The sequence below is a fragment of the Thunnus thynnus genome, chromosome 18, assembly GCF_963924715.1.
Source record: "Thunnus thynnus chromosome 18, fThuThy2.1, whole genome shotgun sequence".
NCBI classification, from domain to species: domain Eukaryota; kingdom Metazoa; phylum Chordata; class Actinopteri; order Scombriformes; family Scombridae; genus Thunnus; species Thunnus thynnus.
In genome coordinates this window covers 4809239-4835154 of record NC_089534.1, presented here as the reverse complement: position 1 = coordinate 4835154, position 25916 = coordinate 4809239, and the positions used below count along the sequence as shown (strand labels likewise).

General features: G+C 38.9%; 3 protein-coding genes, 1 long non-coding RNA gene and 1 pseudogene across 4 annotated transcripts; all 5 read right to left on the bottom strand.

The window, feature by feature from the left end:
* Window positions 1-1334: 1334 nt before the first annotated feature.
* On the bottom strand, window positions 1335-3797 carry LOC137168907 (tripartite motif-containing protein 16-like). The gene has a single exon (XM_067571769.1). The coding sequence runs from the start codon at window positions 3753-3755 to the stop codon at window positions 1923-1925; it is 1833 nt and encodes a 610-aa protein (XP_067427870.1). The 5' UTR covers window positions 3756-3797; the 3' UTR covers window positions 1335-1922.
* A 950-nt stretch (window positions 3798-4747) lies between these two features.
* On the bottom strand, window positions 4748-5868 carry LOC137168918 (uncharacterized). The gene is made up of 2 exons (XR_010924363.1): window positions 5409-5868; window positions 4748-5326 (listed from the first exon to the last, which is right to left on the bottom strand). It is a non-coding gene; the product is annotated as an uncharacterized lncRNA (long non-coding RNA).
* Window positions 5869-8241: 2373 nt separating this feature from the next.
* Window positions 8242-10884, bottom strand: LOC137168911 (tripartite motif-containing protein 16-like; annotated as a pseudogene).
* A 4795-nt stretch (window positions 10885-15679) lies between these two features.
* Window positions 15680-25695, bottom strand: LOC137169881 (uncharacterized). The gene is made up of 3 exons (XM_067573290.1): window positions 23967-25695; window positions 21717-21752; window positions 15680-18162 (listed from the first exon to the last, which is right to left on the bottom strand). The coding sequence occupies exons 1-3, from the start codon at window positions 25639-25641 to the stop codon at window positions 16325-16327; spliced, it is 3549 nt and encodes a 1182-aa protein (XP_067429391.1). The 5' UTR covers window positions 25642-25695; the 3' UTR covers window positions 15680-16324.
* On the bottom strand, window positions 19105-22280 carry LOC137168916 (ADP-ribosylation factor-like protein 6-interacting protein 4). Its single transcript, XM_067571779.1, has 4 exons — window positions 21717-22280; window positions 21078-21173; window positions 20746-20885; window positions 19105-19681 (listed from the first exon to the last, which is right to left on the bottom strand). The coding sequence occupies exons 2-4, from the start codon at window positions 21157-21159 to the stop codon at window positions 19676-19678; spliced, it is 228 nt and encodes a 75-aa protein (XP_067427880.1). The 5' UTR covers window positions 21160-21173; window positions 21717-22280; the 3' UTR covers window positions 19105-19675.
* Window positions 25696-25916: the final 221 nt, after the last annotated feature.

Here is a 25916-nt window from a genome sequence, read left to right as displayed (position 1 = left end):
AATGAATAAAACACTCAAAGTACTCACAGTACTTTTACTTTAATACTTTAAATACACTTTGCTGCTAATACTTATGTACTTTTACTCTGAGTACTTCTTCCACCTCTGACCAAGTGTTAATCAAAGCTTTCATTTGATGTCTGTGACAATTAAATAAAAGACAACTTGAAATGTGCTTAAGTTGTAACAAGAGGCTTACAGATCAATCTAAATATCCAGCTGATATCTTACCAGTAAGTAACAAGAAATCATGATACAGAAATGCCAAATGTATTTTTCAGCTAAATAACAAGTAGAGCTGCAACTAACTATTATTTTTCTTATCGATTCATCTGTTGATTAATTTCATGATCAGTTGATTAGTTGTTTGGTCTATAAAATGTCAGAAAACAGTCAAATAAATGCTGATCACAGTTTCTCAAAGCCCAAGATAACGTCATCAAATTACTTGTTTTGTCCAAAATCCAAAGATATTCAGTTTACTGTCATGTAAGACTAAGAAAAGCAACAAATCCTCAAATACGACAAGCTGAAAATGACTTAATCCTTACAAGTTTGGTCCTCAAATGTCTTGTTTTGTCACAACCAACAGTCCACATCACAAAGATATTCAGTTTACTGTCATAGAGGACGAAATAAACCAGAAAATACTCACGTTTGAGAAGCTGGAATCAGAAAAAGATATTTCTTAAAAAAGAGAGAGAGAGAGGCTCAAAATGAAGAATCAATTATCAAAATACTTTTTAATAACTGGTGATTAATTTTCTGTGGATTTCATTGTTACAGCTCTACTGTTACTGTCGCATTTAAATGAGTGATTCTTATCAAAAATGTTTGTGTTTATGTAAAAACTAAAAGAATATCAGCCAATATATTATCAGCTTTTTATTTTTACTCTCAAAAATCAAAATTTGATGCTACTTTATATTTCCACTCCACTACATTTATTTGACAGCTTTAGTTACCTATCAGATCAATATTTTACACATAAAACATTTGATCAGTTTGTTATATATGTATTGTTATAGATTAGACTATTCAACAGTATAAGGTGTTAAATTAGCTCCACCTAGAAAGCATTAAATGCTTTAGTGAAGAAAGCTGAAAGTACAGAGACTGACTGACAAACGTTTGTCTGCTCTGAACATGAACTCTGTACTTTGTGGTGTTTCAGGAGGAAAACTGCCTCAAATAAACTCTCATTTTAGTTTCACATTTTCTCCACAAGCTTTGAATGAGATCCTGAGATGAAGACAGAAGAAAATACTTTGCTCACTGTTGAAAAAAAACATCTTTATTTATTGATTATGTAAACTTTCAGATTACATCCAATCAGTAAAGTCTATTTAATGACTCTAGTTCAATGATTTCATGTACAGATTCACTTCATCCACACAATCACTTAGTTTAACCCAGAATGTCAGCTATGTACAAGAACATAATAAATGATTATTATCATGATAATTACACTTTGATTGTACATTTCTTTATCAATTTACAAAGTGATGAGAACAAAATATCTATGATGAAGGAAGTTCTGCTGTTTTCTCTCTTTAAGACGCTGAAGTGGAAGAGAAACAACAGCACACAAATACATCAATACAAACATGAAACTAACATTTAGAACAAAGAGAAGTTCACATTTTCATCTGAAGAAACATCAGTGAAGATTAAAAACATCATCATGAGCAGTGATAGCCTCCATGGATAAAAACACACAGGAAAAAGTGAATTTTAAAGGAACTCAAAACATCAACAGAACAAATGAAAAGAAAAAAAAAAGTTGACAATCCCAGTTTGATTGACAGCTGATCTCTGTGCAGTTCAGAAACACCACAGCAACGAGCTCTCAGAAACAATGGAGACAAAAACATGAAGAATTACAACAGAATCTGACACATGAAGTCTGAAATGACTTCTGTCTATTTCAGTTTACAGAACTCAACTGTGGATCCATCAATATAAAGCCGAAGTCCAGCATAGAGAGGCTGAGTGAATGTGGTCTGGACTCTGTGGAGGAGAGTCATGGTTTCAGAGACGCTGTAGAAGGACAGAATACCTGCTCTGTGATCCAGGTACACTCCTACTCTGGAGGAACCAGGACCTGAGACGTGAGTTTGGATTTTGTTGAACCAAAATGTATAACTGTTAGTGTTACAATATAAAGACCAAGATTTGTTATTACGTCCAAATCCACATTCATCAGAGTTTCCTGCTCTGCTGATATTCTTGTATGCGACTGCTACATCAACTCCCCCTCTCCACTCCACCTCCCAGTAACAACGTCCAGTCAGACTCTCTCTACTCAGGACCTGACGATATTCAGTGAATCTGTCTAAGTGACGAGGATAAGACTGTTGTTGTCTTATGAATGATCCTATCGTTTGGTGACTCTTGTATGTTGCTTTTCTGTTCCCCTCAGATAATAACAGATTTGTGTATGATGTGTTTGTATCCAGTGTGATTTCACGTGAATATTTTAAGAACTCAGCTCTGGTCTTGGGTTCTGGTTGTGGCAGTAAAACGTCCACTTCAGTCACTGTCAGTGAGATGTTTGTCCATTTCTGCCTCAGGATGTCCTGTAGTTGATCTCTGAGCTCTGACACAGCTGCTGTCACATCCTCAAAGTATCTCCGAGGACAGATATTGATGCTGGATGAGTCTGTAGATGCACTGAGTTGTGACAGTGAGGGGTAGTTGTGTAGAAACTGGATGTGATCCTCTGTGTGTAAGAGCTGCTTCAGTTCAGCATCTTTCCTCTTCAGCTCAGTGATCTCCTGCTCCAGCTTCTCCTGAAGCTCTTTGACTCGACTCACTTCAGTTTCCTGCTGGGATCTGATCTGCTGCTTCACATCAGAGCTTCTTTTCTGGATGAGACGGATCAGCTCAGTGAAGATCTTCTCACTGTCCTCCACTGCTTTATCAGCAGAGCGACTGACGGCCTTCATCTTCTGTTGAAGCAGCTTCACATCTTTCTCTCTGTCCTGGATTCTCTGCTGGATGTTTTGTCGACTCACCTCGAGCTCTCTCTGCCTCTCAGTCCTTTCTGCTGCAGCTGAGACTGTGTCGTGGCCTTTATGTTCATCCATAGTGCAGAGATAACAGATACTCTGCTGATCAGTACGGCAGAATATCTTCATCACCTCATCATGACGAGAGCAGATCTTCTCCTGGAGCTTCTTGGAGGGGTCGACCAGCTTGTGTTTTTTAAATGTAGTTGATTCAAAGTGAGTCTGGAGGTGTTTCTCACAGTAAGAAGCCAGACACACCAGACAGGACTTGAGGGCTTTCAGCTTCCTCCCAGTGCAGACATCACAGGCCACATCTTCAGGTCCAGCATAGCAGTGATCAGCAGGAGCAGCTTGGAGTCCAGTCTTCTTCAGCTGCTCCACTAAAGCTGCTAACATGGTGTTTTTCATCAGGACAGGCCTCGGTGCAAAGGTCTGTCTGCACTGAGGGCAGCTGTAGATCTTCCTCTGGTCGTCTCCATCCCAGTATCCTTTAATACAGCTCATGCAGTAGCTGTGTCCACAGGGAATAGTCACCGGATCCTTCAGTAGATCCAGACAGATCGAACAAGAGAAGGTTTCTCGGTCCAGCTCAGCTTCTTTCTGCGCCATTTCAGCTCTCAGCAGCAACGCCTGTCTGAGTTTCACTTCCTGAAAAGTGACACAAGTTTCAGCTCTGATCTCAACAACACGTGTTTCCGCAGTAAATGCAGCCTGACAGCTCTTGTACATGTTGGTTACACCCATCTTCAAACTGTAGATGTGAAGGGGAGGGAACAAGGAAATATGAGCACAGAGTGGAGCTTCTTGTTTTTGAGAGCAGGAAGAAGAGGGAGGGCTTATCAAGTGCTGATTCATTCCAGGTAGAGGAGCAGTTTTAAAAGTTACTGGATGCTTTTCATTTGGCTAACGTGGCTCCTCGCTTCCCTCACTCACGTCTCAGCTCCTCCCAGCAAGGACAGAGGAATTTAATTCACCAAAAGGGACGTCCTCACTCACTGCGACCTTATTTTGAGGAGACGACAATGACGCACAACATCTACACTGTCAAATATGAAGAAGTCAGCTATCAATATGTAGAAATGATTAAGTAACAGTTCAAAGAGTTAATTAGCTGTACATGAATTTTAAGCTTAAACTTTAAACTGTTCCTTAATAATTTCTACATATTGATAGCTGGAAGGAAAACAGCTGATAACTGCTCCAATATTTTATCATTTGATTATAGATCTACAGCAGCGTCTGTCTGTCACACAATAAAACACAAATAGACAATTTAAACCTGTTAATTACTGAAAGAACAGAACTGACATAAAGAAGCAATAAAAAGAGTTTGTGTTTATGTAAAAACTAAAAGAATATCAGCCAATACACTATCAGCTTTTTGTTTTTTACTCTCAAAAATCAATATTAGATGAAAACATATTGTGTTGTTTGGACTCAATTTCCAACAGTTAAAACTTGTGCAGTTTTATTTTGGGAACACGACTAACAAATTTGAATCATACTTGACAATTATGATGGAAACTGATGAAAAATATATTAGTGACCTTTCAGCCTTCAGTTAAAACAGCTGCCTGATGTCTGAACCATGTACGTACTTAACCTGACATGATAAAGATTTTTAAAAATCTAAAATAAGCAGAAACAGATTAAGTGTGTTTCATTGGTCAGAACTAATATGGGCGTGTTTATCTGTTATTTATGTACATTTCTACTGTAAACAAACTGAAACAGCATCAGAAAACAACAACTTTAATTTCTGTTGATATATTTACCTTCATAACACAGAAGCAGTATGAATAATATTACAGAGTTAAAGCAGATTCAAGAAAATCTGTTGCTTCTGTGTTCAGTTGCAGACAAAAACGTGTTACCATAGCAACATAATGTCCTGTATACCAAAGTCTTTTTAATTTTCCAAAAAAAAACAACTAAACATGGCTTCTCTTCAGATCATGTCATCATTTGATCCCATTAAGTTTTCATCAGCTGACTGGATCTGAAAACCAGTTTCTGCTCTGTTTCCTCCCAGTTTACTACCAGTCCAACGAGTGGGCGGGCGTCTACGGCATCCAAGAGAGAGACCACGAAGCCTGGGCGGCCAAACAGGAGTGAAGGTGTCCGTCAGTTACAGTCCACAACAACACACAGCAGCTACTTCTTCTTCTTCTTGTTCCCGAACATCTTGCTTCCTGTCCTGGCTCGGCCCAACATCTTCTTCTTGTTGAACATGGTCTTCTTCCTGCGCAGCGTCTTAACGTCGCGGTCTTGGATCCAGTCGTCACGCTGAGACTCCCACTTGATCTGCTTCAGGCCTGCGGGGGAACAGGAAGTGTTAGAAAGACAAGGAGAGGACGTCTGCATCACATCATCAGGAGTCGTTCAGGTGTCTCTTACCTGCTTTGTCTCTGTTGTTCATGGCGTTCAGTCCGATGTTGTCAAACTTAGAGCCGGCGTTCTCATCCAGCAGGGAACCAAACTGAAAAACACCAAACAATTTTTAACTGAAACAGGAAGTTTTCAATCCAACACACTGTGTTTTATGTTATATGGTGAAAACCTTTTATCTCCAACATAACTTTTCTAACTTTTCTGGAAGAACACAAAATGAGCCTCGTTTAGGCTAAACGTCAGTGAACTTTGGTATCAGAAGGTTTTATGAGTTTACAAGGTTGAAAAACTGTATCAATCCAACTAGAGCTGAAACAGTTAGTTGATTAATCAATTAATCTGCAACTGTTGACAATCAATTAATCATTTGATTTACTTTTGCAAGAAATTCACTGGTTATAGCTTCTCAAATATAAAGATTTGCAACTTTTTTGTGTATATGATGTAAAATGAATAACATCAGGTTAAAAAAAGGCTAAAAAGAAACATCAGTGAAGGTTAAAACATGGTCATGAGCAGTGATAGCCTCCATGGATAAAAGCACACAGGAAAAAGTGAATTTCAAAGGAACTCAAAACATCAACAGAACAAATGAAAAGAAAAAAAAAGTTGACAATCCCAGTTTGATTGACAGCTGATCTCTGTGCAGTTCAGAAACACCACAGCAACGAGCTCTCAGAAACAATGGAGACAAAAACATGAAGAATTACAACAGAATCTGACACATGAAGTCTGAAATGACTTCTGTCTATTTCAGTTTACACAACTCAACTGTGGATCCATCATAATAAAACTGAAGTCCAGCATAGAGAGGCTGAGTGAATGTGGTCTGGACTCTGTGGAGGAGAGTCATGATTTCAGAGACGCTGTAGAAGGACAGAATACCTGCTCTGTGATCCAGGTACACTCCTACTCTGGAGGAACCAGGACCTGAGGAACCAGGACCTGAGACGGGAGTTTTGATGTTTTTGAACCAAAATGTATAACTGTTAGTGTTACAGTGTAAAGACCAAGATTTTTTGTTACATCCAAATCTGCATTCATTAGAGTCTCCTGCTCTGCTGATATTCTTGTATGCGACTGCTACACCAACTCCCAATTCCCATCTCTCTCTCCACTGCACCTCCCAGTAACAACGTCCAGTCAGACTCTCTCTACTCAGAACCTGACAATATCCAGTGAATCTGTCTGGGTGACGAGAATAAGACTGTTGTTGACTCGTGGATGTTGCTTTTGTGTGTGTGTGTGTGTGTGTGTGTGTGGGTGGGGGGGGACACACACACACAATGGCAAGATGGCTGAGGTCACTTGGTGACTGAGCAAATGGCATCCAACATTTGGTTGCGTGACAGGGCTGGTGGTACACTGTGGTTTAATTAAAAAGAGTAGCACTTGAATTAACACCCAATTCTGACAGCTTCACTAGATTGAATTGAATATGTGGTATGCGAATGCTGAACCGAATTCTTACACATCCTACAGAGTAGGTTCAACCTGAGTGGCTAGTAGCAACAGCAAGCTCTAAGTGTAACACTATGAGGAATACTGTAAACACCTACAATGTTAGTTATCAATAGCTCAAGATTTGGGTTACCAATTGCTTTAGCTAAAATTGATTTAAAAAACCAAATCTCACCACACTGCACTTTTGTTTATAAGTACAGCTTGATATCTACTCCTGTGGCAGACTAGTTGTGTTAAATATAAAGGATAGTCTAAAGGTTTTAGATTCCAGAATTTTGGTACTGGGAAAAATTAATTTCCAATATTATGCTGAAATTAATATTGCACAATTATGAATCATTGCCAACAATACTCTGCCTCACACGGGGCACCATTTTGTTGGGCCTTGGCTACAAGTTTGGCTATCAGCAATAATTATTGATTACCAAAGATAATTATTAATCATTAAAATCAATAAAAATTATAAATAAGAATCAATAATAACAGGGCACCACCCTGGAGTCAGAGAAAAAGATAGCCAATTCAGTCTCAAATTATACTAATCTATCAATTTGGAACTTTGATTAATAATTAACTTAATAACTATAAACAAAATCACCATATCAATAGTTAGCTAAGGTTGAGGGATTTTGGGAGCTGTTTGCAGAGCAGAGGTTGGCAAAACTCATGGCAACATTAAACAAACAGTGTGTATATCCAAAAGCATTTATTTAACAAAAAGGTAAAAGAGCAAAACACACAATGTTAATCTAGCTAAATATACCTATGTACAAGTGTGTGTGTGTGTGTATGTGTGGGGGGAAGGCAATGTCAAGATGTCTGAAGTCACTTGGTGACTGAGCACATGGCATGTAGACAATATGGCTGACAGAGAGAACTACAAAGACAACAGGCCAGACCATGTGGAGTCTTGAACCACCATTCACCACTTGAATGTGCTGCCTGAAGCAAAGTGTGCAGAGCTAGGTTTTAAACCTCTTAACTGTGTGGTTCTCTGTTTAAGGCCAATTGGTGTGGGTTAAAGGTGCCAGGTTAGGAAGAGGTTAGTTGCATGCATGGCCTAGTTACTGGATGTAACATGTGTTAAGCATGCTAACATTAACTTAGGGGTGTGGCTATGCAATAACCTGACCATCAAAACAATAGTTCAGTGAATAATCTTAGCCAAATCAATACATGTACTTTGTGGTGTTCTGCTTCTTAGCTGGTGAATCTGTGGAGGAGTTAGAGCCAGAGATTGCAGGCTTTGCTGGGTAGACGATGCTCCAGTCGTGCAGAAAGACAGAAGAAAATACTTTGCTTACTGTTGAAAAAAACATCTTTATCGATTGTGTAAAGCTTCAGATTGTTCACACATCCAATTAGTAAAGTCTATTTAATGACTCTAGTTCAATGATTTCATGTACAGATTCACTTCATTCACGAAATCAGTTAGTTTAACCCAAAATGTCAGCTATGTACAAGAACATGATCTCCTTGTTGATTTTTATCATGATAATTAGTTTGATTGTACATTTCTTTATGAATTTACAAAGTGGTGAGAACAAAATATCTATGATGAAGGAAGTTTTGCTATTTATTTAACAGCACACAAATACATCAATACAAACATGAAATTAACATTTAGAACAAAGAGAAGTTCACATTTTCATCTAAAGAAATGTCAGTAAAGGTTAAAAACATCATCATGAGCAGTGATAGCCTCCATGGATAAAAACACACAGGAAAAAGTGAATTTTAAAGGAACTCAAAACATCAACAGAGCAGATGAAAAGAAAAAAAAAGTTGACAATCCCAGTTTGATTGACAGCTGATCTCTGCAGTTCAGAAACACCACAGCAACGAGCTCTCAGAAACAATGGAGACAAAAACATGAAGAATTACAACAGAATCTGACACATGAAGTCTGAAATGACTTCTGTCTATTTGAGTTTACACAACTCAGCTGTGTCTCCAATATAAAGCCGAAGTCCAGCATAGAGAGGCTGAGTGAATGTGGTCTGGACTCTGTGGAGGAGAGTCATGGTTTCAGAGACACTGTAGAAGGACAGAATACCTGCTCTGTGATCCAGGTACACTCCTACTCTGGAGGAACGAGGACCTGAGACAGGAGTTTGGATGTTGTTGAACCAAAATGTATAACTGTTAGTGTTACAATTTAAAGACCAAGATTTGTTATTACGTCCAAATACACATTCATCAGAGTCTCCTGCTCTGCTGATATTCTTGTATGCGACTGCTACACCAACTCCCCATCCCCATCTCCCTCTCCACTCCACCTCCCAGTAACAACGTCCAGTCAGACTCTCTCTACTCAGGACCTTACAATATTCAGTGAATCTGTCTGGGTGACTAGAATAAGACTCATGGATGTTGCTTTTCTGTTCCTCTCAGATAATAAAAGATGTGTGTATGCTGTGTTTGAATCCAGTGTGATTTCACGTGAATATTTTAAGAACTCAGCTCTGGTCTTGGGTTCTGGTTGTGGCAGTAAAACGTCCACTTCAGTCACTGTCAGTGAGATGTTTGTCCATTTCTCCCTCAGGATGTCCTGTAGTTGATCTCTGAGCTCTGACACAGCTGCTGTCACATCCTCAAAGTATCTCAGAGGACGGATATCGATGCTGGATGAGTCTGTAGATGCACTGAGTTGTGACAGTGAGGGGTAGTTGTGTAGAAACTGGGTGTGATCCTGTGTGTGTGAGAGCTGCTTCAGTTCAGCGTCTTTCCTCTTCAGCTCAGTGATCTCCTGCTTCAGCTTCTCCTGAAGCTTTTTGACTCGACTCACTTCAGTTTCCTGCTGGGATCTGATCTGCTGCTTCACATCAGAGCTTCTTTTCTGGATGAGACGGATCAGCTCAGTGAAGATCTTCTCACTGTCCTCCACTGCTTTATCAGCAGAGCGACTGACGGCCTTCACCTCCTGTTGAAGCAGCTTCACATCTTTCTCTCTGTCCTGGATTCTCTGCTGGATGTTTTGTCGACTCACCTCGAGCTCTCTCTGCCTCTCAGTCCTTTCTTCTGCAGCTGAGACTGTGTCGTGGCCTTTATGTTCATCCATAGAGCAGAGATAACAGATACTCTGCTGATCAGTACGACAGAACATCTTCATCACCTCATCATGACGAGAGCAGATGTTCTCCTGGAGCTTCTTGGAGGGGTCGACCAGCTTGTGTTTTTTAAATGTAGTTGATTCAAAGTGAGGCTGGAGGTGTTTCTCACAGTAAGAAGCCAGACACACCAGACAGGACTTGAGGGCTTTCAGCTTCCTCCCAGTGCAGAAATCACAGGCCACATCTTCAGGTCCAGCATAGCAGTGATCAGCAGGAGCAGCTTGGAGTCCAGTCTTCTTCAGCTTCTCCACTATATCCGCTAACATGGTGTTTTTCACCAGGACAGGCCTCGGTGCGAAGGTCTGTCTGCACTGAGGGCAGCTGTAGATCTTCCTCTGATCCTCTCCATCCCAGTGTCCTTTAATACAGCTCATGCAGTAGCTGTGTCCACAGGGAATAGTCACCGGATCCTTCAGTAGATCCAGACAGATCGAACAAGAGAAGGTTTCTCGGTCCAGCTCAGCTCCTTTCTGCGCCATTTCAGCTCTCAGTAGCAACGACTGTCTGAGGTTCACTTCCTGAGAAAGTGAAACAAGTTTCAGCTCTGATCTCAACAACACGTGTTTCCTCAGTAAATGCAGCCTGACAGCTCTTGTACATGTTGGTTACACCCATCTTCAAACTGTAGATGTGAAGGGGAGGGAACAAGGAAATATGAGCACAGAGTGGAGCTTGTTGTGTTTGAGAGCAGGAAGAAGAGGGAGGGCTTATCAAGCGCTGATTCATTCCAGGTAGAGGAGCAGTTTTAAAAGTTACTGGATGCTTTTCATTTGGCTAACGTGGCTCCTCACTTCCCTCACTCACGTCTCAGCTCCTCCCAGCGAGGACGGAGGAATTTAATTCACCAAAAGGGACGTCCTCACTCACTGCGGCCTTATTTTGAGGAGACGACAATGACGCACAACATCTCCACTGTCAAATATGAAGAAGTCAGCTATCAATATGTAGAAATTATTAACAGTTTAAAGAGTTAATTAGCTGAACATGAATTTTAAGCTTAAACTTTAAACTGTTACTTAATAATTTCTACATAGTGATAGCTGGAAGGAAAACAGCTGATAACTGCTCCAAAGTTTTATCATTTGATTATAGATCTACAGCAGCGTCTGTCTGTCACACAATAAAACACAAATAGACAATTTAAACCTGTTAATTACTGAAAGAACAGAACTGACATGAAGAAGCAATAAAAAGAGTTTGTGTTTATGTAAAAACTAAAAGAATATCAGCCAATACATTATCAGCTTTTTGTTTTTTACTCTCAAAAATCAATATTAGATTCAAACATATTGTGTTGTTTGGACTCAATTTCCAACAGTTAAAACTTGTGCAGTTTTATTTTGGGAACACGACTAACAAATTTGAATCATACTTGACAATTATGATGGAAACTGATGAAAAATATATTAGTGACCTTTCAGCCTTCAGTTAAAACAGCTGCCTGATGTCTGAACCATGTACGTACTTAACCTGACATGATAAAGATTTTTAAAAATCTAAAATAAGCAGAAACAGATTAAGTGTGTTTCATTGGTCAGAACTAATATGGGCGTGTTTATCTGTTATTTATGTACATTTCTACTGTAAACAAACTGAAACAGCATCAGAAAACAACAACTTTAATTTCTGTTGATATATTTACCTTCATAACACAGAAGCAGTATGAATAATATTACAGAGTTAAAGCAGATTCAAGAAAATCTGTTGCTTCTGTGTTCAATTGCAGACAAAAACGTGTTACCATAGCAACATAATGTCCTGTACACCAAAGTCTTTTCAAATTTTACAAAAAACTAAACATGGCTTCTCTTCAGATCATGTCGTCATTTGATCCCATTAAGTTTTCATCAGCTGACTGGATCTGAAAACCAGTTTCTGCTCTGTTTCCTCCCAGTTTACTACCAGTCCAACGAGTGGGCGGGCGTCTACGGCATCCGAGAGAGAGACCACGAAGCCTGGGCGGCCAAACAGGAGTGAAGGTGTCCGTCAGTTACAGTCCACAACAACACACAGCAGCTACTTCTTCTTCTTCTTCTTCTTGTTCCCGAACATCTTGCTTCCTGTCCTGGCTCGGCCCAACATCTTCTTCTTGTTGAACATGGTCTTCTTCCTGCGCAGCGTCTTAACGTGGCGGTCTTGGATCCAGTCGTCATGCTGAGACTCCCACTTGATCTGCTTCAGGCCTGCGGGGGGACAGGAAGTGTTAGAAAGACAAGGAGAGGACATCTGCATCACGTCCCGCCTCTGGTTTTAGGAATCAGATGGAACATCGTAATGAAAGTCATTTAAATCTGTCTTAATACAATATTTACATGGACGTACATGTTCAAAGAGTCGCTGTTGTCATTCCCTTCTACACTGTAAAAGATGGGGGACAAAATCCAAAGTACTTGTTCTAAAGTTCAGCTAAAGTTAGTTCAGTCCTTCAGCTGTCAAAATGAGACAAATCAAGAGCGTATTTTACAAGATCGCTGAGTTTTTGGTTCAAAATTCCCTCCGTATTTCACTTGCTGAGATTTAGCAGCACTTAGAGGGGAATTTCGCACTCAAAACACTGTAACTTTGAACCATCCTGACTTGATTTGTCTAAAGCAGCAGTCACATGATTAAGTGACATTCACTCATCAGTACGACAGGTGGGGCCAGAAGCTTGGTGACATAGTGGCTGGTTGGTGAACTGCCATAGCTGGGCTGTTAGCCGTGCTAATGCTAGTCAGTCCGAAAAGACATTTTGACTTGTCAAAGCATGAAAAGAAAAGGTGTAATTAATATCATTAATGATGGCTGCACTGTATTTAGGTGAGCCAGTTCCAGGACTCTGGTGTTGTGCTCACTGAGACAATTAATGGAATGGAGCCATCGTTAATGTTATTTACACCTGTGCTTTTCCTGCTTTGACAAGTCAAAATGTCTGCCATTGAAAGGGTCCATAGCTCCTGCAGCTTCTCTATACTCTTCTGTTTGCTTCCACCTGCCATTTTGTTCACCATTTATACAATAACAAGTTAGTAAAGAGGGAAAATAAAGCTAATAAGCTTGGTAACAGTTGATTTATTCTAAAGATGTATTTGTATTGACTCCCCTCTCATAACTGTCTGCTGCTTTTCGAAACATTTTTTACTTTGACAGAGAGGTTAAAGAAAAGTGGATGGAGCGTCAAAGCTAATAAGCTCCGTAAGCTTCTTCCATTTTGTTCTCTCAGGCACCTCAAAGGTCAGCACTGCCAAGATGTCTTGCTATTGGTCAAAGTTAACCAAAGTTTCATTTGCAGTTAGATTTCACTGTTTTAAATTGTGATGTGATCAGGTCTTAACTCTGAATGCTTAACCCTCATGTTAGCCTTAGTTGGATTTTGTTCCCGATCTTTTACAAGGAGAGATCTCTTCACAGCCAGTACAGAGAGGAGAAATCACTACAGCGACTAACACCTCTTTATATATACATATGTGTGCATGTGAGTATTGCATTACAATAGTTCAATATTTTGGGAAACATGCCTATTTGCTTTCTTGACAAATTCTATGAAACTGATATCGGTCTGTATGTTAAATATGAGCTATGGCCTGTCGCAGTAGCTTAGCATAAAAACTGGAAACCACTAGGTTGGCTGTTGTATCTTGTTTGTTTAATCCGTACAATAACAGAAATGTAACAATGACAACTTGCAATTTTCTTGTGTGGATCAAACAAGCAAGACACGTCTTAACTCAGGCTAGCTGTTTCCCCCCGTTTCTAGTCATTATGCTAAGCTAAGCTAACCACATCCTGGATCTAGCTTTATATCAGGTACAGACATGAGAGTGGAATCAAACTCTCAACAAGTAAGTATATTTCCCAACATTTCAAACTATTCAAAGACAAACTAGAACAAATCTGAAACTATCCTTGTAGATTCAAGTATGGAAAAAAGAATATAAAATGAGAAGTCATTAACTATAATTGTCAGTTGACTTTTTGAATTGCATCACGGTTTAACACAATCTTGTTTGAATTTGAAACTACTGGGTATTACAGCTGGGTACTGTTTGTTTCTACTGCTGATACATCCAGAGTTTGGTACTGACTCCAAAATAATATTTTAAATACCTCAAAGACTTTTTTATTTGTTAAACAAAAGATGTTTCTGATATAAATGTTGTTTAAACAAAAGCAGATGTACAAGGACTCGATGAAATATTGTATAAAATTGGCAAAAGTTGGATTTAAATCAGAGACTCTCTGACCAGACATTCAGTTTCCAACACTATCCCCAGCTACACAAACCCAATGTTCATTTGATTTCATTAAAATGTTAAGAATCTTCTGTTTTAAGTTTCAGTTTTACACACATGAAGGTTTCCTGATGTCAAGCTAAACAGAAGGCAGTTCATTACACTGAACACCAGTTTGATCATCTTTTGTTTTTGCCTACATTTGTCATATTGTGGAAAATATGAATATTGTGATATTAATTTGATCTCTCAGCCCTAATTTATTTATGCAGTGAGTGTTTAAAGCTGATTTTGTCTCTGTGGAGAAGTTATGAAATGTGGCTGGTATCCAGCCGACTCAATAAAACCGTTTCTCTCATCTTTTCCTTTTTTTGGACGTAATTATCAGAGCCGGATGTTGGTTCACATGTACTAGAGACACAACTACAGTAGAATATATAATATGAAATCTAATTTAACCTTCTTATACTCTGTTCATCTACAAGTGGAACATGTAAGTATAACAGGACTTAAAAAGAAAGATGTTGATGTTGATTAATTTTTTGATCAACTGATTAGTTGTTTGGTCAATAAAATGTCAGAAAACAGTAAGATAAATGCTGATCACAGTTTCCCAAAGCCCAAGATAACGTCATCAAATTGCTTGTTTTGTCCAAAATCCAAAGATATTCAGTTTACTGTCATGTAAGACTAAGAAAAGCAACAAATCCTCAAATACGACGAGCTGAAAATGACTTAATCCTTACAAGTTTGGTCCTCAAATGTCTTGTTTTGTCACAACCAACAGTCCACAACACAAAGATATTCAGTTTACTGTCATAGAGGACTAAATAAACCAGAAAATACTCACGTTTGAGAAGCTGGAATCAGAAAAAGATATTTCTTAAAAAAGAAAGAAAGAGAGAGAGAGGCTCAAAATGAAGAATCAATTATCAAAATACTTTTTAATAACTGGTGATTAATTTTCTGTGGATTTCATTGTTACAGCTCTTCTGTTACTGTCGCATTTAAATGAGTGATTCTTATCAAAAATGTTTGTGTTTATGTAAACACTAAAAGAATATCAGCCAATATATTATCAGCTTTTTATTTTTACTCTCAAAAATCAAAATCAATTTCCATTTGATGCTACTTTATACTTCCACTCCACTACATTTATTTGACAGCTTTAGTTACCTATCAGATCAATATTTTACACATAAAACATTTGATCAGTTTCTTATATATGTATTGTTATAGATTAGACTATTCAACAGTATAAGGTGTTAAATTAGCTCCACCTAGAAAGCATTAAATGCTTTAGTGAAGAAAGCTGAAAGTACAGAGACTGACTGACAAACGTTTGTCTGCTCTGAACATGAACTCTGTACTTTGTGGTGTTTCAGGAGGAAAACTGCCTCAAATAAACTCTCATTTTAGTTTCACATTTTCTCCACAAGCTTTGAATGAGATCCTGAGATGAAGACAGAAGAAAATACTTTGCTCACTGTTGAAAAAAAACATCTTTATTTATTGATTATGGAAAGTTTCAGATTACATCCAATCAGTAAAGTCTATTTAATGACTCTAGTTCAATGATTTCATGTACAGATTCACTTCATCCACACAATCACTTAGTTTAACCCAGAATGTCAGCTATGTACAAGAACATAATAAATGATTGTTATCATGATAATTACACTTTGATTGTACATTTCTTTATCAATTTACAAAGTGATGAGAACAAAATATCTATGATGAAGGAAGTTCTGCTGTTTTCTCTGTTTAAGATGCTGAAGTGGAAGAGAAACAACAGCACACAAATACATCAATACAAACATGAAACTAACATTTAGAACAAAGAGAAGTTCACATTTTCATCTGAAGAAACATCAGTGAATATTAAAAACATCATCATGAGCAGTGATAGCCTCCATGGATAAAAACACACAGGAAAAAGTGAATTTTAAAGGAACTCAAAACATCAACAGAACAAATGAAAAGAAAAAAAAAAAGTTGACAATCCCACTTTGATTGACAGCTGATCTCTGTGCAGTTCAGAAACACCACAGCAACGAGCTCTCAGAAACAATGGAGACAAAAACATGAAGAATTACAACAGAATCTGACACATGAAGTCTGAAATGACTTCTGTCTATTTCAGTTTACACAACTTAGCTGTGGATCCATAAAGATAACCAAACTGTAGTCCAGCATAGAGAGGCTGAGTGAATGTGGTCTGGACTCTGTGGAGGAGAGTCATGGTTTTAGAGACGCTGTAGAAGGACAGAATACCTGCTCTGTGATCCAGGTACACTCCTACTCTGGAGGAACGAGGACCTGAGACGCGAGTTTGGATGTTGTTGAACCAAAATGTAAAACTGAAAGTGTTACAATTTAAAGACCAAGATTTGTTATTACGTCCAAATACACATTCATCAGAGTTTCCTCTTCTGCTGATATTCTTGTATGCGACTGCTACATCAACTCCCAATATCCACTCCACCTCCCAGTAACAACGTCCAGTCAGACTCTCTCTACTCAGGACCTGATGATATTTACTGAATCTGTCTGGGTGACTAGAATAAGACTGTTGTTGTCTCATGTATGTTGCTTTTCTGTTCCCCTCAGATAATAACAGCCATGTGTTTACTGTGTTTGGATCCAGTGTGATTTCACATGAATATTTTAAGAACTCAGCTCTGGTCTTGGGTTCTGGTTGTGGCAGTAAAACATCCACTTCAGTCACTGTCAGTGAGATGTTTGTCCATTTCTCCCTCAGGATGTCCTGTAGTTGATCTCTGAGCTCTGACACAGCTGCTGTCACATCCTTAAAGTATCTCAGAGGACGGATATTGATGCTGGATGAGTCTGTAGGTTCACTGAGTTGTGACAGTGAGGGGTAGTTGTGTAGAAACTGGTTGTGATCCTCTGTGTGTGAGAGCTGCTTCAGTTCAGCGTCTTTCCTCTTCAGCTCAGTGATCTCCTGCTCCAGCTTCTCCTGAAGCTCTTTGACTCGACTCACTTCAGTTTCCTGCTGGGATCTGATCTGCTGCTTCACATCAGAGCTTCTTTTGTGGATGAGACGGATCAGCTCAGTGAAGATCTTCTCACTGTCCTCCACTGCTTTATCAGCAGAGCGACTGACGGCCTTCATCTCCTGTTGAAGCAGCTTCACATCTTTCTCTCTGTCCTGGATTCTCTGCTGGATGTTTTGTCGACTCACCTCGAGCTCTCTCTGCCTCTCAGTCCTTTCTGCTGCAGCTGAGACTGTGTCGTGGCCTTTATGTTCATGCTGATCAGTACGGCAGAATATCTTCATCACCTCATCATGACGAGAGCAGATGTTCTCCTGGAGCTTCTTGGAGGGGTCGACCAGCTTGTGTTTTTTAAATGTAGTTGATTCAAAGTGAGTCTGGAGGTGTTTCTCACAGTAAGAAGCCAGACACACCAGACAGGACTTGAGGGCTTTCAGCTTCCTCCCAGTGCAGAAATCACAGGCCACATCTTCAGGTCCAGCATAGCAGTGATCAGCAGGAGCAGCTTGGAGTCCAGTCTTCTTCAGCTGCTCCACTAAAGGTGCTAACATGGTGTTTTTCACCAGGACAGGCCTCGGTGCGAACATCTGTCTGCACTGAGGGCACCTGTAGATCTTCCTCTGATCGTCTCCATCCCAGTGTGTTTTAATACAGCTCATGCAGTAGCTGTGTCCACAGGGAATAGTCACCGGATCCTTCAGTAGATCCAGACAGATGGAACAAGAGAAGGTTTCTCGGTCCAGCTGATCTCCTTTCTGCGCCATTTCAGCTCTCAGCAGCAACGACTGTCTGAGTTTCACTTCCTGAGAAGTGACACAAGTTTCAGCTCTTATCTCAACAACACGTGTTTCCGCAGTAAATGCAGCCTGACAGCTCTTGTGCATGTTGGTTACACCCATCTTCAAACTGTAGATGTGAAGGGGAGGGAACAAGGAAATATGAGCACAGAGTTGAACTTGTTGTGTTTGAGAGCAGGAAGAAGAAGGAGGGCTTATCAAGTGCTGATTCATTCCAGGTAGAGGAGCAGTTTTAAAAGTTACTGAATGCTTTTCATTTGGCTAACGTGGCTCCTCGCTTCCCTCACTCATGTCTCAGCTCCTCCCAGCGAGGACGGAGGAATTTAATTCACCAAAAGGGACGTCCTCACTCACTGCGGCCTTATATTGAGGAGACGACAATGACGCACAACATCCACACTGTCAAATATGAAGAAGTCAGCTATCAATATGTAGAAATGATTAAGTAACAGTTCAATGAGTTAATTAGCTGTACATGAATTTTAAGCTTAAACTTTAAATTTTCCTTATTCCTTAATAATTTCTACATATTGATAGCTGGAAGGAAAACAGCTGATAACTGCTCCAATGTTTTATCATTTGATTATAGATCTACAGCAGCATCTGTCTGTCACACAATAAAACACAAATAGACAATTTAAACCTGTTAATTACTGAAAGAACAGAACTGACATAAAGAAGCAATAAAAAGAGTTTGTGTTTATGTAAAAACTAAAAGAATATCAGCCAATACATTATCAGCTTTTTGTTTTTTACTCTCAAAAATCAATATTAGATTAAAACATATTGTGTTGTTTGGATTCAATTTCCAACAGTTAAAACTTGTGCAGTTTTATTTTGGGAACACGACTAACAAATTTGAATCATACTTGACAATTATGATGGAAACTGATGAAAAATATATTAGTGACCTTTCAGCCTTCAGTTAAAACAGCTGCCTGATGTCTGAACCATGTACGTACTTAACCTGACATGATAAAGATTTTTAAAAATCTAAAATAAGCAGAAACAGATTAAGTGTGTTTCATTGGTCAGAACTAATATGGGCGTGTTTATCTGTTATTTATGTACATTTCTACTGTAAACAAACTGAAACAGCATCAGAAAACAACAACTTTAATTTCTGTTGATATATTTACCTTCATAACACAGAAGCAGTATGAATAATATTACAGAGTTAAAGCAGATTCAAGAAAATCTGTTGCTTCTGTGTTCAATTGCAGACAAAAACGTGTTACCATAGCAACATAATGTCCTGTATACCAAAGTCTTTTTAATTTTACAAAAAACTAAACTTCTCTTCAGATCATGTCGTCATTTGATCCCATTAAGTTTTCATCAGCTGACTGGATCTGAAAACCAGTTTCTGCTCTGTTTCCTCCCAGTTTACTACCAGTCCAACGAGTGGGCGGGCGTCTACGGCATCAGAGAGAGAGACCACGAAGCCTGGGCGGCCAAACAGGAGTGAAGGTGTCCGTCAGTTACAGTCCACAACAACACACAGCAGCTACTTCTTCTTCTTCTTCTTCTTCTTGTTCATGAACATCTTGCTTCCTGTCCTGGCTCGGCCCAACATCTTCTTCTTGTTGAACATGGTCTTCTTCCTGCACAGCGTCTTAACGTCACGGTCTTGGATCCAGTCGTCACGCTGAGACTCCCACTTGATCTGCTTCAGGCCTGCGGGGGGACAGGAAGTGTTAGAAAGACAAGGAGAGGACGTCTGCATCACGTCCCGCCTCTGGTTTTAGGAATCAGATGGAACATCGTAATGAAAGTCATTTCTGTTTTTACCTACATTTATCAAATGATGGAAAATATGAATATTGTGATATTAATTTGATCTCTCAGTCCTAATTTATTTACGCAGTGAGTGTTTGAAGCTGATTTTGTCTCTGTGGAGAAGTTATGAAATGTTGCTGGTATCCAGCCGACTCAATAAAAACGTTTCTCTCATCTTTTCCTTTTTTTTAAACGTGATGATCAGAGTCTGATGTTGTTTCACGTGCAACATTTAATAAATGCTTTATAACACACTGTAATGTAGTGTTCAGGACATTCTTAAGTGAACAGTTATTATACTATTACAACTGTGTTTTGAGAGATATTTGAGGACGTCATCATGGTCTTTGGGAAACAGGGATCGACATTTTTTGGATCACACAACCAATCGATTCATCGACAAAATAATCAACAGATTAACTTTTCAACAATCAACAGATGATCTAAACCAAAGTAAGAGCAGCTCATCCTCCAAGCTGTGTAAAAAGTATTTCAGTGTGTGGAGTCAAACTGTTGTATTGTTGGGGAATTACTTCAGATGTTCAAGTAGAAAATGTGTCAAAACATAAAGACAAAATATTTCTTTAGTCTTCTTAGTGTCCACGTGTCTTAAATGATTATTGAAAGTTCTGGCAGACCGTCTATAAGACTATTTCTCTTCTTATTTTGAGAAGGTGGCAGGTAATGCAAGAATTCAAGTGAATGTGTTTTGTGTTTTTACAAATTGTATTTTATATTTCGTGTCAAAGTTTGTGTTTGAAGGAAAAAACGAAAGAACATCAAAAAAGGGAGATACAAGGTTTGTTCCTCCTGCTTATCTGAAAGTTTTCCTCCTGTCAGATATTTTTTACATTAAACCTGCTGCCATCAGGTAGATTTCAGGTTGTCTTCATTTCAACTATTTCAGTTGTTGCAGTCACTCGGGAATAAACTCTAAATGTTTCAGTTTCTCTTCGTCTCACCTCCTCCTCAGAAGCAAACACAGCAGCGTCTTTGTTTCCTTTCTTCTTCTTCTTCTTCTTCTTCTTCTTCTTCTTCTTCTTCTTCTTCTTCTTCTTCTTCTTCTTCGTCTTCTTCTTCTTCTTCTTCGTCTGTTTTGAACCTGTGAGCAGGAGCAGCCATCAATAAAACAACTTTAAAATGAGTCGATCAACAGTCTGCAGCTCAAACATCACAGTTTTTAAAGCGGAGGATTATTCACAAAAGAAGGAAAACTCACACTTTATATACTTTACTAGATAAAAACAGGACAAATGAAGGCAGATAAAAAGAGAAAGTTCAACTCAGCATTAACCTAAAGATCCAGAGAAGTCGAGCTCCTCTGAGGATTTTCTCTTCCCCTTCTTGGTACGAGGAGTGATATCTGGAGCTTCCATCTCTTCATCTGAATCTGCAAAGAAACTATTTTTATTTCATTATTTGATGCAGAAAAAGTTGCATTTATAATCTTATGTAATAGAAACAAGATATTAATATATTATGATGTCTTTAAAGATTTAATAAACATACAACACTGAGTGTGTCATGATTTTTCTTCCCCCTCAGATACATTTTTCTTACAAATAACAAAAAAAACACAAGTAAAGTTGACGTCATTTTTGTAATTTACTGTTTTTCTTTGATTCATTTTTTAATCTTCACATGTAGATGTAGCTTTAGTGCACTGTAACAACATATTTCATGTCTTCTTAATAATTCTATCACTTATTTTTTCTAATGTTTTTAAAATGTTTTAATGATATTTAATATATTTTTGTTTCATCTATGTTTCTCTGTGTTTGTATGCAAACAGAACTTCTGCACATCTTCCACCTTTAGTTTTTCATGTCGTATTAAAATGACACTTTTTTTTTTGGACAATATTAGATAATAAAGTGTGTTTGATCCACTCTGAGTAACAGGATGAAAACTGTGATGAAGGTTTGTAACTCACCACCAAACGCAGCATCGTCATCCTCCAGCTCTGGAACTGAAACAAGACAAAAAAAAATAAAAAATAAAGCGATGCAGGAACAAATCTGTCAGTAACACATCTGATTAACACATGAACCATAAACAAACACAAGTCCACACACAGGGGTTACACTGTTTACAGAAATATTTCTACTTGTATTGAAGGATCAGAGTTCTTGTTGCATCACTTCTTATGAACAGCAGGGGGAGTCTGGCTGCTAAAGACCAGTTAAAACGACTCCAAACTCCTGAATGTGTTCAGTTTTCATGTCTGGAGACGTTTCTTTACATGTAAAATGAATAAAACACTCAAAGTACTCACAGTACTTTTACTTTAATACTTTAAGTACACTTTGCTGCTAATACTTATGTACTTTTACTCTGAGTACTTCTTCCACCTCTGACCAAGTGTTAATCAAAGCTTTCATTTGATGTCTGTGACAATTAAATAAAAGACAACTTGAAATGTGCTTAAGTTGTAACAAGAGGCTTACAGATCAATCTAAATATCCAGCTGATATCTTACCAGTAAGTAACAAGAAATCATGATACAGAAATGCCAAATGTATTTTTCAGCTAAATAACAAATAGAGCTGCAACTAACTATTATTTTTCTTATCCATTCATCTGTTGATTCATTTCTTGATCAGTTGATTAGTTGTTTGGTCAATAAAATGTCAGAAAACAGTCAAATAAATGCTGATCACAGTTTCCCAAAGCCCAAGATAACGTCATCAAATTTCTTGTTTTGTCCAAAATCCAAAGATATTCAGTTTACTGTCATGTAAGACTAAGAAAAGCAACATCAAATACGACGAGCTGAAAATGACTTAATCCTTACAAGTTTGGTCCTCAAATGTCTTGTTTTGTCACAACCAACAGTCCACAACACAAAGATATTCAGTTTACTGTCATAGAGGACTAAATAAACCAGAAAATACTCACGTTTGAGATACTGGAATCAGAAAAAGATATTTCTTTAAAAAAAAAAGAGAGAGAGAGAGGCTCAAAACGAAGAATCAATTATCAAAATACTTTTTAATAACTGGTGATTGATTTTCTGTGGATTTCATTGTTACAGCTCTACTGTTACTGTCGCATTTAAATGAGTGATTCTTATCAAAAATGTTTGTGTTTATGTAAAAACTAAAAGAATATCAGCCAATATATTATCAGCTTTTTATTTTTACTCTCAAAAATCAAAATCAATTTCCATTTGATGCTACTTTATACTTCCACTCCACTACATTTATTTGACAGCTTTAGTTACCTATCAGATCAATATTTTACACATAAAACATTTGATCAGTTTCTTATATATGTATTGTTATAGATTAGACTATTCAACAGTATAAGGTGTTAAATTAGCTCCACCTAGAAAGCATTAAATGCTTTAGTGAAGAAAGCTGAAAGTACAGAGACTGACTGACAAACGTTTGTCTGCTCTGAACATGAACTCTGTACTTTGTGGTGTTTCAGGAGGAAAACTGCCTCAAATAAACTCTCATTTTAGTTTCACATTTTCTCCACAAGCTTTGAATGAGATCCTGAGATGAAGACAGAAGAAAATACTTTGCTCACTGTTGAAAAAAAACATCCTTATTTATTGATTATGGAAAGTTTCAGATTACATCCAATCAGTAAAGTCTATTTAATGACTCTAGTTCAATGATTTCATGTACAGATTCACTTCATCCACACAATCACTTAGTTTAACCCAGAATGTCAGCTATGTACAAGAACATAATAAATGATTATTATCATGATAATTACACTTTGATTGTACATTTCTTTATCAATTTACAAAGTGATGAGAACAAAATATCTATGATGGAGGAAGTTCTGCTGTTTTCTCTGTTTAAGACGCTGAAGTGGAAGAGAAACAACAGCACACAAATACATCAATACAAACATGAAACTAACATTTAGAACAAAGAGAAGTTCACATTTTCATCTGAAGAAACATCAGTGAAGATTAAAAACATCATCATGAGCAGTGATAGCCTCCATGGATAAAAACACACAGGAAAAAGTGAATTTTAAAGGAACTCAAAACATCAACAGAACAAATGAAAAGAAAAAAAAAAAGTTGACAATCCCACTTTGATTGACAGCTGATCTCTGTGCAGTTCAGAAACACCACAGCAACGAGCTCTCAGAAACAATGGAGACAAAAACATAAAGAATTACAACAGAATCTGACACATGAAGTCTGAAATGACTTCTGTCTATTTCAGTTTACACAACTCAACTGTGGATCCATCAAAATAAAACCGAAGTCCAGCATAGAGAGGCTGAGTGAATGTGGTCTGGACTCTGTGGAGGAGAGTCATGGTTTCAGAGACGCTGTAGAAGGACAGAATACCTGCTCTGTGATCCAGGTACACTCCTACTCTGGAGGAACCAGGACCTGAGACGGGAGTTTGGATGTTGTTGAACCAAAATGTATAACTGTTAGTGTTACACTTTAAAGACCAAGATTTGTTATTACGTCCAAATCTACATTCATCAGAGTTTCCTGCTCTGCTGATATTCTTGTATGCGACTGCTACATCAACTCCAAATATCCCGCTCCACTCCACCTCCCAGTAACAACGTCCAGTCAGACTCTCTCTACTCAGGACCTGATAATATCCAGTGAATCTGTCTGGGTGACGAGAATAAGACTGTTTTTGACTCATGGATGTTGCTTTTCTGTTCCCCTCAGATAATAACAGATGTGTGTTTGCTGTGTTTGGATCCAGTGTGATTTCACGTGAATATTTTAAGAACTCAGCTCTGGTCTTGGGTTCTGGTTGTGGCAGTAAAACGTCCACTTCAGTCACTGTCAGTGAGATGTTTGTCCATTTCTCCCTCAGGATGTCCTGTAGTTGATCTCTGAGCTCTGACGCAGCTGCTGTCACATCCTCAAAGTATCTCAGAGGACGGATATTGATGCTGGATGAGTCTGTAGGTTCACTGAGTTGTGACAGTGAGGGGTAGTTGTGTAGAAACTGGATGTGATCCTCTGTGTGTGAGAGCTGCTTCAGTTCAGCGTCTTTCCTCTTCAGCTCAGTGATCTCCTGCTCCAGCTTCTCCTGAAGCTCTTTGACTCGACTCACCTCAGTTTCCTGCTGGGATCTGATCTGCTGCTTCACATCAGAGCTTCTTTTGTGGATGAGACGGATCAGCTCAGTGAAGATCTTCTCACTGTCCTCCACTGCTTTATCAGCAGAGCGACTGACGGCCTTCATCTCCTGTTGAAGCAGCTTCACATCTTTCTCTCTGTCCTGGATTCTCTGCTGGATGTTTTGTCGACTCACCTCGAGCTCTCTCTGCCTCTCAGTCCTTTCTGCTGCAGCTGAGACTGTGTCGTGGCCTTTATGTTCATCCATAGTGCAGAGATAACAGATACTCTGCTGATCAGTACGGCAGAATATCTTCATCACCTCATCATGACGAGAGCAGATGTTCTCCTGGAGCTTCTTGGAGGGGTCGACCAGCTTGTGTTTTTTAAATGTAGTTGATTCAAAGTGAGTCTGGAGGTGTTTCTCACAGTAAGAAGCCAGACACACCAGACAGGACTTGAGGGCTTTCAGCTTCCTCCCAGTGCAGACATCACAGGCCACATCTTCAGGTCCAGCATAGCAGTGATCAGCAGGAGCAGCTTGGAGTTCAGTCTTCTTCAGCTGCTCCACTAAAGCTGCTAACATGGTGTTTTTCAACAGGACAGGCCTCGGTGCGAAGGTCTGTCTGCACTGAGGGCAGCTGTAGATCTTCCTCTGATCCTCTCCATCCCAGTATCCTTTCATACAGCTCATGCAGTAGCTGTGTCCACAGGGAATAGTCACCGGATCCTTCAGTAGATCCAGACAGATCGAACAAGAGAAGGTTTCTCGGTCCAGCTCAGCTCCTTTCTGCGCCATTTCAGCTCTCAGCAGCAACGCCTGTCTGAGGTTCACTTCCTGAGAAAGTGAAAAAAGTTTCCGCTCTTATCTCAACAACACATGTTTCCGCAGTAAAACTGTAGATGTGAAGGGGAGGGAACAAGGAAATATGAGCAGAGTGGAGCTTGTTGTGTTTGAGAGCAGGAAGAAGAGGGAGGGCTTATCAAGCGCTGATTCATTCCAGGTAGAGGAGCAGTTTTAAAAGTTACTGGATGCTTTTCATTTGGCTAACGTGGCTCCTCACTTCCCTCACT